This window comes from Dromiciops gliroides, chromosome 4 (genome assembly GCF_019393635.1).
Source record: "Dromiciops gliroides isolate mDroGli1 chromosome 4, mDroGli1.pri, whole genome shotgun sequence".
NCBI classification, from domain to species: domain Eukaryota; kingdom Metazoa; phylum Chordata; class Mammalia; order Microbiotheria; family Microbiotheriidae; genus Dromiciops; species Dromiciops gliroides.
In genome coordinates, this window is record NC_057864.1 from 178,510,306 (window position 1) to 178,525,586 (window position 15,281).

Genomic DNA, 15,281 nt, shown 5'->3' on the forward strand with positions numbered 1-15,281 from the left:
TTTTGTAATCATATTAATAAAAAGAGAAGTAAAAGAAACCTAGAAATAGACAACTACAAAGAAGCACAGACCATCTCAAGTCTTCAAGAATCATAAAAGGTGGGATACTACAGATCCTACCATTCAACTCTCTCAATTACAGAAAAGGAAAATGAGGCAGAGAGAAGGTAATTGACTCAGCCAGGGTCACACAGCCATTTGTGGCAGAGTCAGGTCTCCTGAACCCTAGTTCTTTCCAATATACCATTCATCATCATCTTCTTAACTTCTCCCACCCTCATGACTTATTAGAATACAAAAATCAGGTGAAAAAGATATTAGCAAAGACCATCCTATGGCCAGGGCTATGGAAAGCTGACTATAGCCTTCTGTTTATGAAGAGTATCTCTCATCGTATTTCTGTAGTTTATAGTAAGGATGATTCTCCACTGCACCATGCATGCTTTTTGGTGGTGGGGGGCGGGGGAGGTTAGTTAGTTTGTTCTTGCTGAAGCCCTAGGGTCCAGTTAATTTCTCCAGGAAGGAGGCTCTTGGTTCCAACTCTGCCAGCAGATGAAAACCCTCCATTGCCATCTCAACCCCAGCCCAGCTGATGCCTGAGTGTCTTTCTCTTGGACTCAAGGGTATGGGGTTAGGAAGAGCAGCTTAGTCATTAAGGAGGAGATAAAAGGGAAGGAAGGAAGGAAGGAAGGAGACATGGAGGGAGGGAAGAAGGAAGGAAGAAAAAGAGAGAAGGAGAAAGGAAGGAGGGAAAGAAAAAATGAAGGAAAGCGGGAGGGAGAGAAGAAAGGAAGGAAGGAAGAAAACAAGCATTATTTAACACTAAGTCTGTACCAGGCACTGTGCCTAGTGCTTTACAAATATTATCTCATTTGATCCTCACAACAACCATGGGAGGTAGGTACTATCATTTATACAGCTGAGAAAACTGAGGCAAATATAGGATAAATGATTTGACCAGGATAATACAACTAGTAAAAGTATTTGAACTTCAGTCTTTCTGACTCCAGGCCCAGTGCTCAATCCCCTATGCCACCTAGCTTCCTGCTAAAGATAAACAGTAGATTGATCTTTCTTATAATCAGAACCCATGGATTACCTTGGATTACTTAGACCTGAAGATGCATCATCAAAGGCCCCTTCCTTGAATATTTCCAAGGCCCATAGAACAGAAGCTCCTCAGCCTTTATGCCTGACAACATTTCCACATCTCACTACCAGAGTGACTCTCCCTCCCTTCCTCTCTCTTCCCTCCTTCCTCCCTTCTTTCTTTCCTTCCTTCCTTCAGTTCAATGCCAGTTTTTGTCAAATGGGCATTGGACCCCTGGTCATGTCACTAAGAGAGGGGCAAGTCGAAGTGGTCATCCATCACAAAACACCGTTTCTCACAAGCTTCCTGGAATCCTACTCTGTCTTCCCCTAGCTTTTGTCAGATGGTAGCTTTTATGCCAGTAGAGACCTTTAGCAACCCTCTCATTTTACAGAAATAAAGAAATGGAGGCCCCGAGAGGAGAGCCCACTTGCACGAGATCCCACAGGGAGGTAAGCAGCAGTGCTGGAATTCTAACACAGAGGCCCTCTGATTTGAAATCCATTGGTCTTTCCACTAAACTGTGCCCAATTTGCGTGACAGCTGCTAAGTCACACTTGTTTCCATAGGATCTTGCTTTATAAGTTTTAACTCTGTCTCTTCTGTATATGCTCTTCTTCTTCCCCTAAGAGATGGGAAGCCCTCTGAGGGGAGGAACGGTGGCCCCTTCATCTTCCTGAACAATCCCACAGGGTAGGGACAGAGTTATTTCCATCAATTGCACTAGGCGCTCCTCTTTGTCTGTCTCCACCATAAGAACCCAGCACCAAAGGCTGATTCAGAGACATGCCCAAGTCCCAGCCAGCCCCCACCTCCAGAATACTCACCTGTGCTTTGTGTCTCCAGCAGCTTGTGCATGGAACTATAAGGTCCAGGGGGGATGTTGAGGTTAGTGAGAGTGGGGGGCCCAGAGGTAGGGGCTGCCTCCACCAGTGCCTTTTCCTTTAGCACCTTGGGTGGGGATCTGGAGTGCATGGTGGGGTATACCTTTCCTCCACCCACATTCCTACCCGGGCCCTCAGGAGAGGACCTGGAAGGGGATGCTTGGCAGCGCAGGGGCTCAAGGTGGCAGTCGGCGTGGTAGAAGCTATGTACAGATTCAGATCCCCCAGGAGAGCCCCCGGGGTGGGCACTGGCAGGGGGCGGAGGCAGCATGAGCCGACGTGTTTCACTGGCATCTCCATCACCAATCTCTGGGTTGGTATGTGGAGCTCTCAGGGTCCCGTTGCCCAAGTGGTAATGGTGGTGGTGATGGTGATGGTGGTGAACCAGGTGATGGATGGACGGGCGACGGCGGCGGGAACGGGGGCAGTTCCCACTCCCGCCAGGCTGGGTCTCAGAAACTCCTCGGCCACTAGGACTGGCTAGGAGGCCAGCACGAGTTCCTACTATCCTGGAGACCTGGGCCAGTCTCCGGGCAGCTTTCCGGAGAATGTACACCAGGTATTTGAGTAGCTCCTCATAGCAGCTGCCCGGTTCAGAGAAGCTGGCCAATGTGCTGGCATTGGACAGGAATCGAACCCGCTGCTCCTTCATTAGCTGGCTCTCTCTCTGCTTCGTCTCTGAGAACTGAGTGGCAATCACCACCAGGCATAGGTTGATCATGAAGAAGGAGCCCACCTGGTGGGAGGGAGGTTGCAGGGGAGAGTAGAAATCATAGTATCAGGACTTAAAGGGGCATAGGGAGAGAACAAGCATCTACACAGAACCTACTATGTGCCAGGCACTGCACTAAGTACTTGGTTTCTTAAAAAAAAATCAAATATTATTTCATCTGAGGTAGGGGCTATTATCATCCCCGTTTTACAATGAAAGAAACTGAGGCAGGGATTAAGTGAACTGTCTGAGGCCAGATTTGAACTTGGGTCTTCCTGATTTCAGGCCCAGCTCTTCATCAACTCTGCCACAATAGGAGACCATCTAATCCAGTCCAGATGAAGAAACTGAAGCTAAGAAGAATTAAATATCTGGCCCAAGGTTGCACGCATAGGATGGTCAGGATCCAAGCCCTCCCCCTCTGAATTCAGTGTTGTTTTTTCACCACATCAGAGAGAATAAAAAGGGAGGAGGGAAGAAATAGAAGGGATGAGTTACGAGAAGGGGGAAAGCATGAATTCAGTGGCCTTCCTGAGGCTAGGCTGGGGAGGAGAAGATACAGTGGAGCCACATGGAGTCATAACGACCACAGGGTTTCCAAGTTGGGTGTGACCCTAGCTATGGAACAAGACACACGGCCCTCCCCTGGGGGATGGAGAAGGGTGGCTAAAAATGCCAGAATCCCCCCTCTCCTTCCCTAGCCTAGCCTGGGACTGCCCACCACAAATCCCATGAGTTCCACCCTAAGATCTGTCATGTCTCACTTGACCCGCCCCACTCCACTGATACATCCATCAACTTTCCTGTCCTATGCCCTTCCCTTCCATGCCTCAGTTTCACCAGAAATCTGGGATGGCCACAACTGGGAAAACTACTCAAATGAAGGATATGAATATTCATGATGACAAAGCAGATTTTTTTCTCCCCAGAGTCTGTCCTGATAATTATGATAATTAGCCTCATTAATGTATTTCAGGGCACTGTTTTGAAAGAGTTGTCGTGGGTGGGTGTGGGAGAATAGAAACTAGTTCCCCCCACCTGTCTGCCCAGCCTCCCTCACCTAGACCCCTCTCTCCTGCCAATCTTCAACCTTAAACAATCGCACGATTATAGAATAGTGTGAAACATTTCCTCCTTTTTCGTTGTGACCTCTCATCCCAGAATAAAGACAACAATTGAATTGGCCCCAGTGGTCAGACGTCTCTAGCAAGGCTGGGCAACTCTTCTGTATACGTGACAGGGATGAGGGAAGGGGGGATTATCTTCTAGAGAGTCTCCTCCTTATTCACGGTCTCAATATCTGTCCCTGGTTCTATTTTTTTTTTCTGTCTATGTCACACTAGCTGTCACTTCTCTGTCTTGGTTTTTCTTTCTAGGCTTGTCTGGGATGTTAAGAATGGTGTCTATGTTTCTGCCTTTCTCTGTGTTTCTCTGTTCTTTGTTTCTCTCTAGAGCAGAGGTGCTTGACCTGGAGTCCACAGACTCTCTCCCTGATCCTGCCAAGGTTTTTCATGGATAGATTTCAAAGTACCTCAACTTGGATGGGGCAAAATGACATCTTGGTTTTCACTGACATCTGACTGAAATTTAACATTTCCTCCAATTATGAATGTAGGCAACAAATCATCATTCTGCAAAGGGACCCATAGGCTTCATTAGATTGCCAATGAGGACCACAATCCAGAAGAAGTTTAGAACCTCTGCACTAGAGCTTGTCCTATGAGCTGGGGGTGGGAGGATTCACAGGGAATGACCCTTCTCTTCTAGGCAACACCATCAAGTGTCCTGCCCAACCCCATCCTCTCCCCTTCTCCCCAGAACTACCCAACCCCGGGACCCATGCCTTCCCATCCCAAGCAGAGGAGCCACTCACAATGATGAGAAGAATGAAGTAGATGAAGTTGTAGAAGGAATGAGCATCCATCACAAAGTACATGATGTCTACCCAGCCCTCGAGCGTGATGACCTGGGGAAGATGAAGAGACCTGGAGTCATCTCTTGGGAGCTCATGCTATGTGTGGAGGGGAGCATGGGGAGGAAGACTCGCTGAGATGCATGTGGTCCACACACAGTCTGGAGTCATCTTTGTAGGGGTCTATGCTCACAACCCTAAGAAGGATCCTCTGAGCTAGGATCTGAGTCTTGGGGACTGCATTCAGGGGGCATCTTAGGGGGCCTGATGTTCTGAAATCCAGCTCCCCAGGCTGCCCGTTTCCACACACACAAACACACATAATACACACACAGACACAGACACAGACACACACACACACACACACACACACACACACACACACACACACACACACCTGGAAGATGGCGATCCAGGCATAGCCGATATTGTCGAAGTTGATGGCTCCCTTGAAGGGGTTGTGCTCACCCGCGGAGCAGTTGGTGTAATATTGGTTCCAGTTGACACAGGTGGTATTACTAGAGCTGTTGTAGGCGTCATAGTCAAGGCCACAAGGAGGACCACCCCCCCCTTCTCCTCGAAGCGTGGGGACACTTCGACAGGAACGCATCCCATTCTCCCGGGGCTGGGAGCAGATGAAAGGGCTCTCGTCCTCATTCTCAGTCTGATAGTAGCGTTCTAGGTCCACGCTCAGAGGGCTGTGGGGTGGGGAGGGAGTCAGGGATGAGGCTAGGGGAGTGGGGAAGGGGGTCAGAGGTAAAACCCAAGGTGGAAGCTTAAGAGAGTAAGATATGGGGGGAGGGAGCAGGGACGGAAGGGCAAGAGAATGGGGTTGAGAAGGTGGAGGGCAAGGAACAGGAAGGCAAAGAAATGGAGCAAGGGACAGTGGGACATTAGGAGTCAGGGGCAGGAAGATTGGGATGGGCTGGTAGACAGGGAGCATGGCAGCAAGGATAGGGGATGATAGCCTAGAATTGGTGTGTGAAGGGCTATCCTAGGGAATAGGGTGAGAAATATCAAGAAAAACAATTGGGGATCTGGAAGCTAGCAGAGATGGGAGTGGGGTTGATCAGGAAGAAAGATAACCTAACCCCCAGTCCCCAGGAGTCACCCCCTACCATCTCCCAGGCCCCCTAACCAATCGCCCCCCTCCCTATACTCACATGCTGAAATTCTCTGGTAGGAAGCATCGGTTTCGAAGGAGCCCAGCCCAGAGCTGAACCCCCACAATGCCAAAGATGAAGAAGACGAAGAAACAGAGAAGGAGGACATTGCCCAACATGGGCAAGGTGTCTAGCAGCAAAGTGACCAGGATTCGCATACCTAGAGGGTGGGCAGAGGCTGCACTGTCGGGGCAGAAAGGGGGGAGGCAGCAGGGAGGCCCCAGAACTGGTGCAGTAGGTTAAGCATCCAGAGACAGAATATAATCAAGAACTTTCTAGGCCAGCCCAATCCAGCCTGCCTTGGGCTGAGGGGACTCTGAGGGGAAAAGGGGAGGGGGGCCCATTTCTTTGTCTTTTACGGGGAGGAAGGGAACAAACACTTATTAAGTGTCTACTATTTGCCAAGCACTGTCCTAAATGCTTTACAAATGTTATCTCACTAGATCCTCACAACAAACCTGCAGAGCAGGTATTACTATTATCCCCATTTTATAGTTGAGGAAACTGAGGTAGACAGGGATTAGGTGACTTGTCCAGGATCACACATCTAGAAAGGGTCTGAGGCTGGATTTGAATTGGGGTCTGCTTGCCTCGGGGCCTAGCCCTCTACTACACCACCTAGCTAGAACAATAGCCAAATGATTCATGATTACTTTTCACCTGGGGCTTTCTCTAGACCCTAAAATTCCTTCCCTTCTTCTCTAAGTACTCCTTGCTTGTCAGGATATAAACCCCACCCATTCCTTTTCTCCTTTTCACTGTCAGAATTGTCTGGTCATTCCAAAATTCTCTGAGTTGGATTGGTAGGGAAACAGAGGCAGAAAGCAAGGAAGGACAGAGGCTTGCTGGACTACCACACTGTCTCCACGCTGCCCATAACTGCCTAAATAAAACCTGCTCACTATCTCCTCTCGCCTTCCTCCCAGGTTTCAGTCCTTCATTTCCAGGATAGACCCTCTCCCCCCTTTAGAATTCACCAGTTTGGAGTCCTGATCCTGTAATCAGGATGAATCAGTGGAGACATAAACCTGACATTCACAGAAATTGATCTAAGACTGACATTTCCTCCGCTATCCCCCCTCCCTCAAATCATTGATTTTTCATCTCTCTGACTCTCACCCACCCCATTCAAGCAAGGCTTTCCTCCCTTCCTTTTGCAGGTCTATGACTCAATCAGACTGCTTTTGTATATGGTCAGAATCTGCCCTGACCCTTCCTTAAGTGCCTTCCTTACTGCCCAGACGTCTTTAGGAAGAGTTAGGCCTCCAGTGTTTCCCTCTCCACAAACAATTAACAGAATTGACTCGCCTTGTGACTGCAGCCAGCCTCCCCTGCACTATGTCTCCCCCACACCCCTCCCTCAGGCTTCTTCCTCTTCTCCCCTTCTCCCAAATCCACCGCACAGCAGCAGAGATCAATTCTTCAAGGTTTACATTAAGGGAATTACACTGGTGGTTAGACAGAGGCCACTAAATCAGCCATCCGTCACTTGAGGTGGGGGTGGGGGGCGTGAAAGTGGGGAGGACGCTACACCCAAGACGTCTGGAGCGACTGTTAATACCAACACAGCAGAACACCTGGAGACACATTTAACATTTGACTCCCCAGAGGCACTTAACATGGAACCACCCAGAGGAACACAGGCACACACACACACACACACACGTGTCACATGCAGCTGTCATCACCCAGACACACACCAGGACTCTGACACAACCATCTAGAAGCACTGCTTCTCATCTCTGCCCCACCCCCACCCAGGATGGCAAGGCCCATCTACATACTGGCTCATCTACACGGGCCTCAGGACTGGGGACTGGGGACTTGGGGACTATGCTGGGGGATGGACAAGTTCAAGAAGGAAGGCAATGAGTTGAGGCTGCCAAGGCTGCCCCATACTCCAAAGCTTTCCCATCTCGGGTTTAATTTAGATAATGGCTCTAGTGAATGTTCCAAATGGGATGAGGGAGGAGGAAGGAGGAGGCCACAGGCAAAGGGGACTACCACTGGGGAAGTAAAGGAAAGTCACAGGCAAGGGGTGGGGGGGGGTTGGTCAAGAGCACCAAAGACTGGGGGCTGCTGCTCTAGTTTTGCACCTTTTCCCCTTCCAAGTTAATGAGGTGTGGAGAGAGAGAAACGGGGCTGTGGGAGGGAGGGGACAGCAGGGCATCTTCTTGAGTTTGACCCAAAAATCTGGAGGAGAGGTATTGCTCTAAGCCTTAATGAAATCAAGAACGTAGAGATTTCCACATGTTCTCTATACCCCCTCCCCCATCCTTCCTCTGCCATTGTCCGTCCCTCCCTCCCTCTCTCTCTCTCTCTCTCTCTCTCTCTCTCTCTCTCTCTCTCTCTCTTTCTCTTCCCCCCCCCCACATCACCACTCCCCAGGAGATCAATTGTCACAGCCTTAGAGGCACATTTCAAGTTCCATTACAGTCTTACTGAATCCTTTTGATTTGCCCCCAACAGACGCACATATACACACAGTAGGTCAGTCCTGTTTCCCCTCCCCATCTCCTCCCTGTCCCCAACCCATCTTCTTGGAATTAAGGTGCAGGCGCTTTTGCGGGAGAGGGTGAGGGGACTTATTTATTTCATCTTTTGCCCACTTGCCCCAGGGAGAGGATGACTCACTGGGGACTCGGTTAATGGCTCGAAGAGGCCGTAACACTCTGACAGTCCGAACGGCAGAGAAACTGACATTCTGAAGGTCCAGGGAGTACTCAAGCATCCTGTAGGAGAAAGGCCAATATTCAGGGCACACTAAGAGATCAGAATACTCAAGTCCACTGGAAGTTCAGACAAGGGCAAAGGTTAGAATCCTAGAATGATGGAGCTCAAAGTGACTCGAGAGATTGTCTAGTCCAACTTTTCTTGTTTTACAGATGAGGGAACAGAGGCACAGAGAGATAAAGAGACTTGCCCAATGCAGCACAGCAGGGGTGGTGGCTCAGAGACTAGAATCAACCTCTTCTGCTTCTTAGAACCATGTTCTTCTCACTATACAAGTAGCTCGGAACAACACAAGGCTCATTCCCCTGCCCTCTCCAGGGACCAGACAAGGTTAGTTCTCTCCTTGGAAGAGATGACAAATATGGTCCCAGACCAAATTAATATCCATGATTTGTTAGGGACATGAACAGTCCCAAAGCTGAGGATCAACGTAGTGATGGGAGGATCTTGACCTGCCGATTTTCCTGGTATAGGGAAGTTCCTCCATCAGTGTAGGTTGACACCTTTCCTGCAATTTATAGTTTTAGCCAGTTTCATAAAACACTATGAGGGGGGCAGCTAGGTGGCGCAGTGGATAGAGCACTGGCCCTGGATTCAGGAGTCCCTGAGTTCAAATCCAGCCTCAGACACTTGACACTTACTAGCTGTGTGACCCTGGGCAAGTCACTTAACCCCAATTGCCTCACAAAAATAAATAAATAAATAAATAAAACCCCCAAAACAAAACAAAAAACACTATGAGGTTAAGTGACTTGCCCAGCCTCTCACAGTCAGGTAAGTCAGTGTCAGGACTTGAATCCAGATTTTCCTGGCTAGGAAGACAGCTCCTTATCTACTCAGCTACACTGCTCTTTTTCTTTTAAGGATAAACATATTCAGAGAGAGACTTAGAGCCCTGGGATACGAATGTGATTCCTTGGTGACATCCCCAGTGCCCAAGCCTTGCCTGTCCAAGTGGGTGTGAGGTGGTGCTTACATACCACTGTCTGAGAGGATAGAAAATCACTAAGTTGAAGAAACAAGTGGGAGAAAGGGACAAGGGGTGCACTCCTGGGCCTGGGAGAGTATCAGGAAACAGGAAAAGCTACTCCATCAATTGGCCTTGAATCTGGAAACCAGAACAGAGTTTCTGGAACTCCCAACACTCACCCTGCAATGACGATGAAAAAGTCTAGCCGGTTCCAGGTGTCTCCCAAGTAACACTTCTTCCCGAAGATGCCCAAGGCAACCATCTTCACCACCATCTCCACAGCGAAGAAGGCGAAGATGAAGTCGTCAAAGGCCTGAGAGTGGGGAGGGGGCTGGGATCAACTCTGAATGGGGAAGGGGTAGAACTGAGGAGAGGCCATAGGGGTGGTGGAGAGGAGGCCTGCTCCCAAAGGGGGCAATGGTACCGCAGCATCAGGGGACTCTGGTGCACCCAGAACAGAAATTTGGAACTTGGGAACCGACTTCCCCATGCAGCCGCTAGCCCCCTCCCCACCGCTAACACACCTGCAAGATCCGGCAGCGCTGGGAGTCGCAGGCGATGTCCTCGCATGGCTGAAACATGCCCAGTGTCACGCAGTTCAGCAGGATAACCAGCATGCTGACCCGTTCGAACCAGGTTCGGGTAGTGGTCAAGGTTGCAACCGGCCTCAGGGTCGAGTTTAACTGTTCACTCTCCTAGTTCCACCCACTGTGTTACCCACCCACACATCCACTCCTGCCCATGTATGTGAGAGAGAAAAAAAAAATCCAAAGATACAGTGGCTACCCAGCAGAAAGATGTGGGACAGGAAAAGACAGACCTATTACGAAGAAAACCAGGTCTGACTGGACAGATGGTCCGAGAAATGGGTCTGCGGAGGCCCCCTCACTGAGCGCTTCGGTTTCTAGATGCAGCCCAGCCCAGTCCCACCTCTGCCCCCTATGGGCTGGTGGAGGAATCCCGGGGAATGGGGAGTCAAAGGGTTATAGGCCCAGACAGACTCCTGCCCTCAGGCACGGGCAGAGAACAGACCACACACATAGTTATTATGCACAGTCACACACTCCATCATACTCATCTGCGCCCTTCCTGACACAGGCACAGCTTGGGCTCAGCAGACCGTCACTGGGAGCATGCTCTCGGGGAATTGGGGAATGGCTGGGGGTCTTTCCCACATCCCTGAACCCTCCTCTTTTCCCTCCAAGCTCAGACTGAGGGAGGGGCTGTCCTGTAAAGCAGGAGGAGGTGTCTGAAAAGACCGTCGTCGCAGGGCTGAGTAATTCTACCCCCAAAGACGCAGGGAGAGAGCTAACTCGGACCCCAAGCCTTGGCGCCCCTGCTTTACCATTTTTTCTTTTCTTTTCTTTTCTTTTTACCATTTTTTAAAGGTGAAATGTCTCTGTCCTTGGAGGATAGAGAAAGGGCCGGGGTGGGAGATAGAGAGAGTAGAAGTTAGGAGGAGTGAGAGAGCACGAAACAGACCCGCAGGAAGGCGGGGTTGGGGATGTCTCACCACCCTTTTACGGAGCTGCGCAAAGGGCGCCGTTTGAGGGCTAGAAGCCGTGCCCCGACGGCGAAGCTGTGCATAATCATCGGTGGTGGTGAAGGAGGAAGCAGCACCTAGCTGAGCCGATCAGCCCTCCCAGCTCTCTAGCCTTAACATCCAATAATATTTCACGCCCTCCCTACCCTAAATTCTGGCTCCAGCTCAGATCCAGGTTCTCTGCCTCTCCCGGGTCCCTACAGGCCCTCGTCCCTCTCTTGCAGCCCCCGATTCCCCAAACCTCTGGCACCTGCAATGCCCCTTCCCATCTGTGCCCTAACAAGAATGATTTTCCAATAGTTAGCTGTCAGGAGATGGGGGTTGGGGGGAACGGGCGGCGAGGAAAAGACGGGAAAGAGTGCTCTGTTTCCATGGAACCGTTTCTTTGAGTAAAGCCGAAGCTGGTGGATCTCTCCCCAGAGCAGGGGTCAGCCAGAGTTCATGGGGCGGGGAGGGGGTGCTGAGGCGCGGGGTGCGGGGTGAGCTGCCAGGCTTCCTAGAAGCTCTGGGCTCCCGACTTCCCTTCGCCCCCACGCCTGGAGTCTTCTGGGAAGAAGGTCAGAGCCCAGAAGAGCTGTCACGCCCTTCTTTCCCTGGGACTGTCCCCTCTTCTGTCCTACCCAGGAGGTGGTCCTCCCCCGTGGCTTTCCCCGGGAGGGCGAGGGTGGAAGCAAGAATTCAGAGTGGAGGCTTCTAAGCTAGGAAAGAGGGTGTGGGAGTGCCTTGGGAAGCCCAACCAGGGTTTACCTGAATGAGAGTGGGTGGGTGGCTCTGTTTGGAAGAGGAGCCGGATGGAGCAGATAACACACACACAGCTTGGCAGGATGACTCCCATAGCACTTTGCTCATGCTTCTCTTACAACATTGGCCATACTCTGCCTGTAGTATAATTATATGTGTTCCTGTCTCATTTTCCTTACTAGATTTTAAACTCCTAGAGGGCAGGGAGTATATCTTATCCTTCTTGTACCTCACCCCACCCCAACCCCCACAGTGCCTTATGTAGAATAAGTTCAAATATCAAGTTTGCTGAATGAATAAATTCCTCTTTCACACACCCATTGGAGACCAGAAGTGGTCTCCTATCTCAGGGTTTCTCCCCTCCTCCTTAGAGTGGTGATGAAGAAACAATTGTTTCCCAAGTTGGGATGGGGACGGGATAGGTGGGAAGTAAGTCCATCAAAAGAGTTTGTCCCCCCCCACCAAAAAAAAAGAGTTTGTCCCAAGCAATCCCCAAAAGCTGGGCTGAGAGGAAGGTGCTTCTGGATCCAGATAATTGGGATAACTTGTCTCTGGCTTGAGCCAGGAGGGGCTCTCACCTTTTAGGAAACTAGAAACAAGGAAGGGAAGGAGCTTAGTGAGATCCATGAACCTCTATCAATGATCTCTAGCTCTAAGTATAAAATCCTATGACTGGGGGCAGCTAGGTGGCGAAGGGGATAGAGCACCGGCCCTGGAGTCAGGAGGACCTGAGTTCAAATCCGGCCTCAGACACTTAACATTTACTAGCTGTGTGACCCTGGGCAAGTCACTTAACCCCAATTGCCTCACCAAAAAAAAAAAAAATCCTATGAGTGCTCACACATACACACACTCTACATTTCCATGACCAAAGGTATAAACATTCACGGGGGAGGTATAAGTAGAAGAAGGACAGTGCTGTCTCTCCTCCATGGAGGAACAGAACTCTGAGGCAGGGGCTTGACATCTTGACTAGAGGTAACGCCTCCCCCTTCCCTCAACCATACACAGAACATAGAGTATTAGAGCTTCAAGGGACCTCACCCAGCCTCTTCATTTGACAGATAGGAAAATGAGGCCAAAGAAGGAAATGACCTGTTTGAGATCATTCAACTATGGAAACACCTAAATTGCCTCCTGAGGCCTGACCAGAAGACGTCTTCAGAAAGTTTCTATCCCCTTCTCTGTTTCTCATCCCCCTCCCACCTGACTGGTCCTAAATTTACAGAAGTAAGCAGGAGAGAAACCGAGGCACAGGGAAATTGGATATGGAATACTGGGTTGGCCCCAGGTCAGTGTAACTAACCACTGACTGGACTGAACCCAACAGTGCTGGACTCCCAGATGGGTGTCCTTCTTTCCCCCATCCCAGGGTGGGGCTCATTTCCATGGAAACAGAGCTCCATGTCACTGTGTGATGTTCCTTTTGTTGCCATAGCAATAGTAGGATGTGTCACTAGGTTGGTGTTGATTTGTTGCCATGGTAATTGAGGTGACCCCCTTCCCCTAAAGCTGCTCTCCTATTCTCTAGCCGGGAAGGGAAAGTAGGAAGTGGGGAAAACACAGGTTACCAGGTGGGGAGGGGGGAAGAAACCATGTGATATATCCTATGGCAACCAAGGGAACAGGGGACATTGGTTGCCATAGTGACTGGGAGAGACCTGTGCAGTCACGTGGCCACTGTTGCTATGGTGAATTTCCCGGCTGGAGTGGCTCTGAAAGGAGGGGGGAAGGGAAACTGGAGGAGCTCTCTCCCTCACACCACAGGTCCAGCCCCCCTCCTCCCCACAATCTAGAGGAAGAAAGAAGAGGCAGGAGAAACACCTCACTTCCATCCTTTCCTGGGAGAGCCTTCTCATGGGGTATTTGAACTCATCCTAAGATAACCTTACCTTGCCCAGCCACTAGGGGAAAAGGGTGAGAAGAGTGGGATACAAGAGGGAGAGAGCCCCCAGGGTTCTGGCAACTTCAATAATCACATGGGCACAAAGCTCCCCGACCTCATCAAGAGCAAGGAGCGGCCACGTTACAAAGCTTCGGACCTGGGGGGGGGGGCAGGAAGGGGAATCATCAGCCAACTAAGGTTGGAGAGTCCATGACCCCAGCAGAGCCCCTTGGTCAGATGCTACTGCCTTCAACCCACCACAAATATATATACTGCTTGTGTCTTTCTACCCTCTCCCGTGTGTGGGTGTGTGGGGAGAGAGATTTCTAGCTGAACTGAAAAAAAAATGCCGAGAAAGACAGCTAGCTCCACCCAGAGACATAGATACAGAGACACAGAGAAGGAGAGAGAGACAACGGGCCTACTGGAATCTTTGGAAGGGAAAGGGGGCCAGAAATCTTATTCAAGTGTCTATGATTATATGTGCGTGCATGTTCATGTGTGTGTGAGAGAGAGAGGGTTTATGCTCGGATGTGTGCAAGCATATCTGTGTGTGTTTCTGTGTGAGTGCCTGTGTGTGTGTGTGTGTGTGTGTGTGTGTGTGAGAGCGGTTGTGTCTGTCGCCATCCTGGCTGAGGCCAGCAGGGTGGGGTGAAGAGCTGGAGCCTGAGCAGCTGGAGGGGTGTGGGGAGGGGGGAATCCTAGGATTGGCTCCAACTGGGGCCACGAGTAAGAGTAGCTGGGGAGTCCCCAACTGTGGGAAGGGGAGGGGAAGGGGATGTCTTTAATGCAAGAAGTCTGTCTGGCAGATTTGAGGTGGGAGACCTATTTCACCCCTCCTCTTTCATGTACCCCTTCCCAAGATTCTCACTGCCCCCTCAAGTCTTTTCCCAGCACCCCAAATCTTTCCTTCACACTCCACCCCCTGGAGAGTACATGGACCTAAAACAGAGGCAGCAATCAGGAGATAAAACGGGAAGTTCTTAACTCCTCAATTTCTTTTCTTTTTTGGGGTGGGGGGGAGGTCAGGACAGAGATTAGGGTAATGTGACATTGTGTAAAGCCTCACTCTTCACATCCAAGTCCCTGGGGAGAAAGGGACAAGTAAAGCAGGAAAGCAAAGACCCTCTAAGGGGCAAAAAATCCATAGATCTCTTGCCCTCCCCCTCCCACCAGACACACACTCAGACACGCACAATGACGCACAGTCACACACTCACACTCACTTCTGGAAGTCATTAGGGCTCCTGCCGCTCAGGCCTCCTCCTCCTGGCAGGCTCCCCACTCCCCCCTCCAACCCTTCTCTCCCACTCCCCCTCCCTGGATCCCAAATGCCAGCCTATGATTTCTAAATGAGAAAAAGCTGTGCTGGGCTCTGAGCTTGGAGGAACTCCTACACAAACTTCCAGATGTGACATAACAGCCAGGAGAGGGAATGCTCAGGATCTCCTTTGGTTGGGGGGGAGAGTCAGCAAGGGAGGGAAAACACACCCAACTGAAAAGTACACATTAGTCAATAGAAAACAGGCACCTATGCCTGGAGGGGTAAGGGTTCAATGGGAATAGGGGACAAATTCCTTCTGACCCCAAGTTGGTTACCCTCCTTTAATTCAGGCACCCCCCCCACATATAGCACCAGGCCCCATCC

General features: G+C 50.5%; 1 protein-coding gene across 23 annotated transcripts in view; it reads right to left on the reverse strand.

Annotated features, from left to right (window-relative positions):
* Positions 1-15,281, reverse strand: part of CACNA1G (calcium voltage-gated channel subunit alpha1 G) — a 91,452-nt gene that overhangs the window by 72,555 nt on the left and 3,616 nt on the right. For 22 of the 23 annotated variants that reach the window (XM_044000588.1, XM_044000571.1, XM_044000569.1 and 19 more), the window contains exons 2-8: positions 9,989-10,100; positions 9,644-9,777; positions 8,396-8,493; positions 5,762-5,921; positions 4,996-5,296; positions 4,560-4,652; positions 1,918-2,710 (exon numbers count right to left, since the gene is read on the reverse strand). In XM_044000588.1, coding sequence (XP_043856523.1) covers positions 1,918-2,710; positions 4,560-4,652; positions 4,996-5,296; positions 5,762-5,921; positions 8,396-8,493; positions 9,644-9,777; positions 9,989-10,100 — 1,691 coding nt within the window. The remainder of the gene's footprint in view (positions 1-1,917; positions 2,711-4,559; positions 4,653-4,995; positions 5,297-5,761; positions 5,922-8,395; positions 8,494-9,643; positions 9,778-9,988; positions 10,101-15,281) is intronic. The other variant, XM_044000572.1, reaches the window with a different exon arrangement.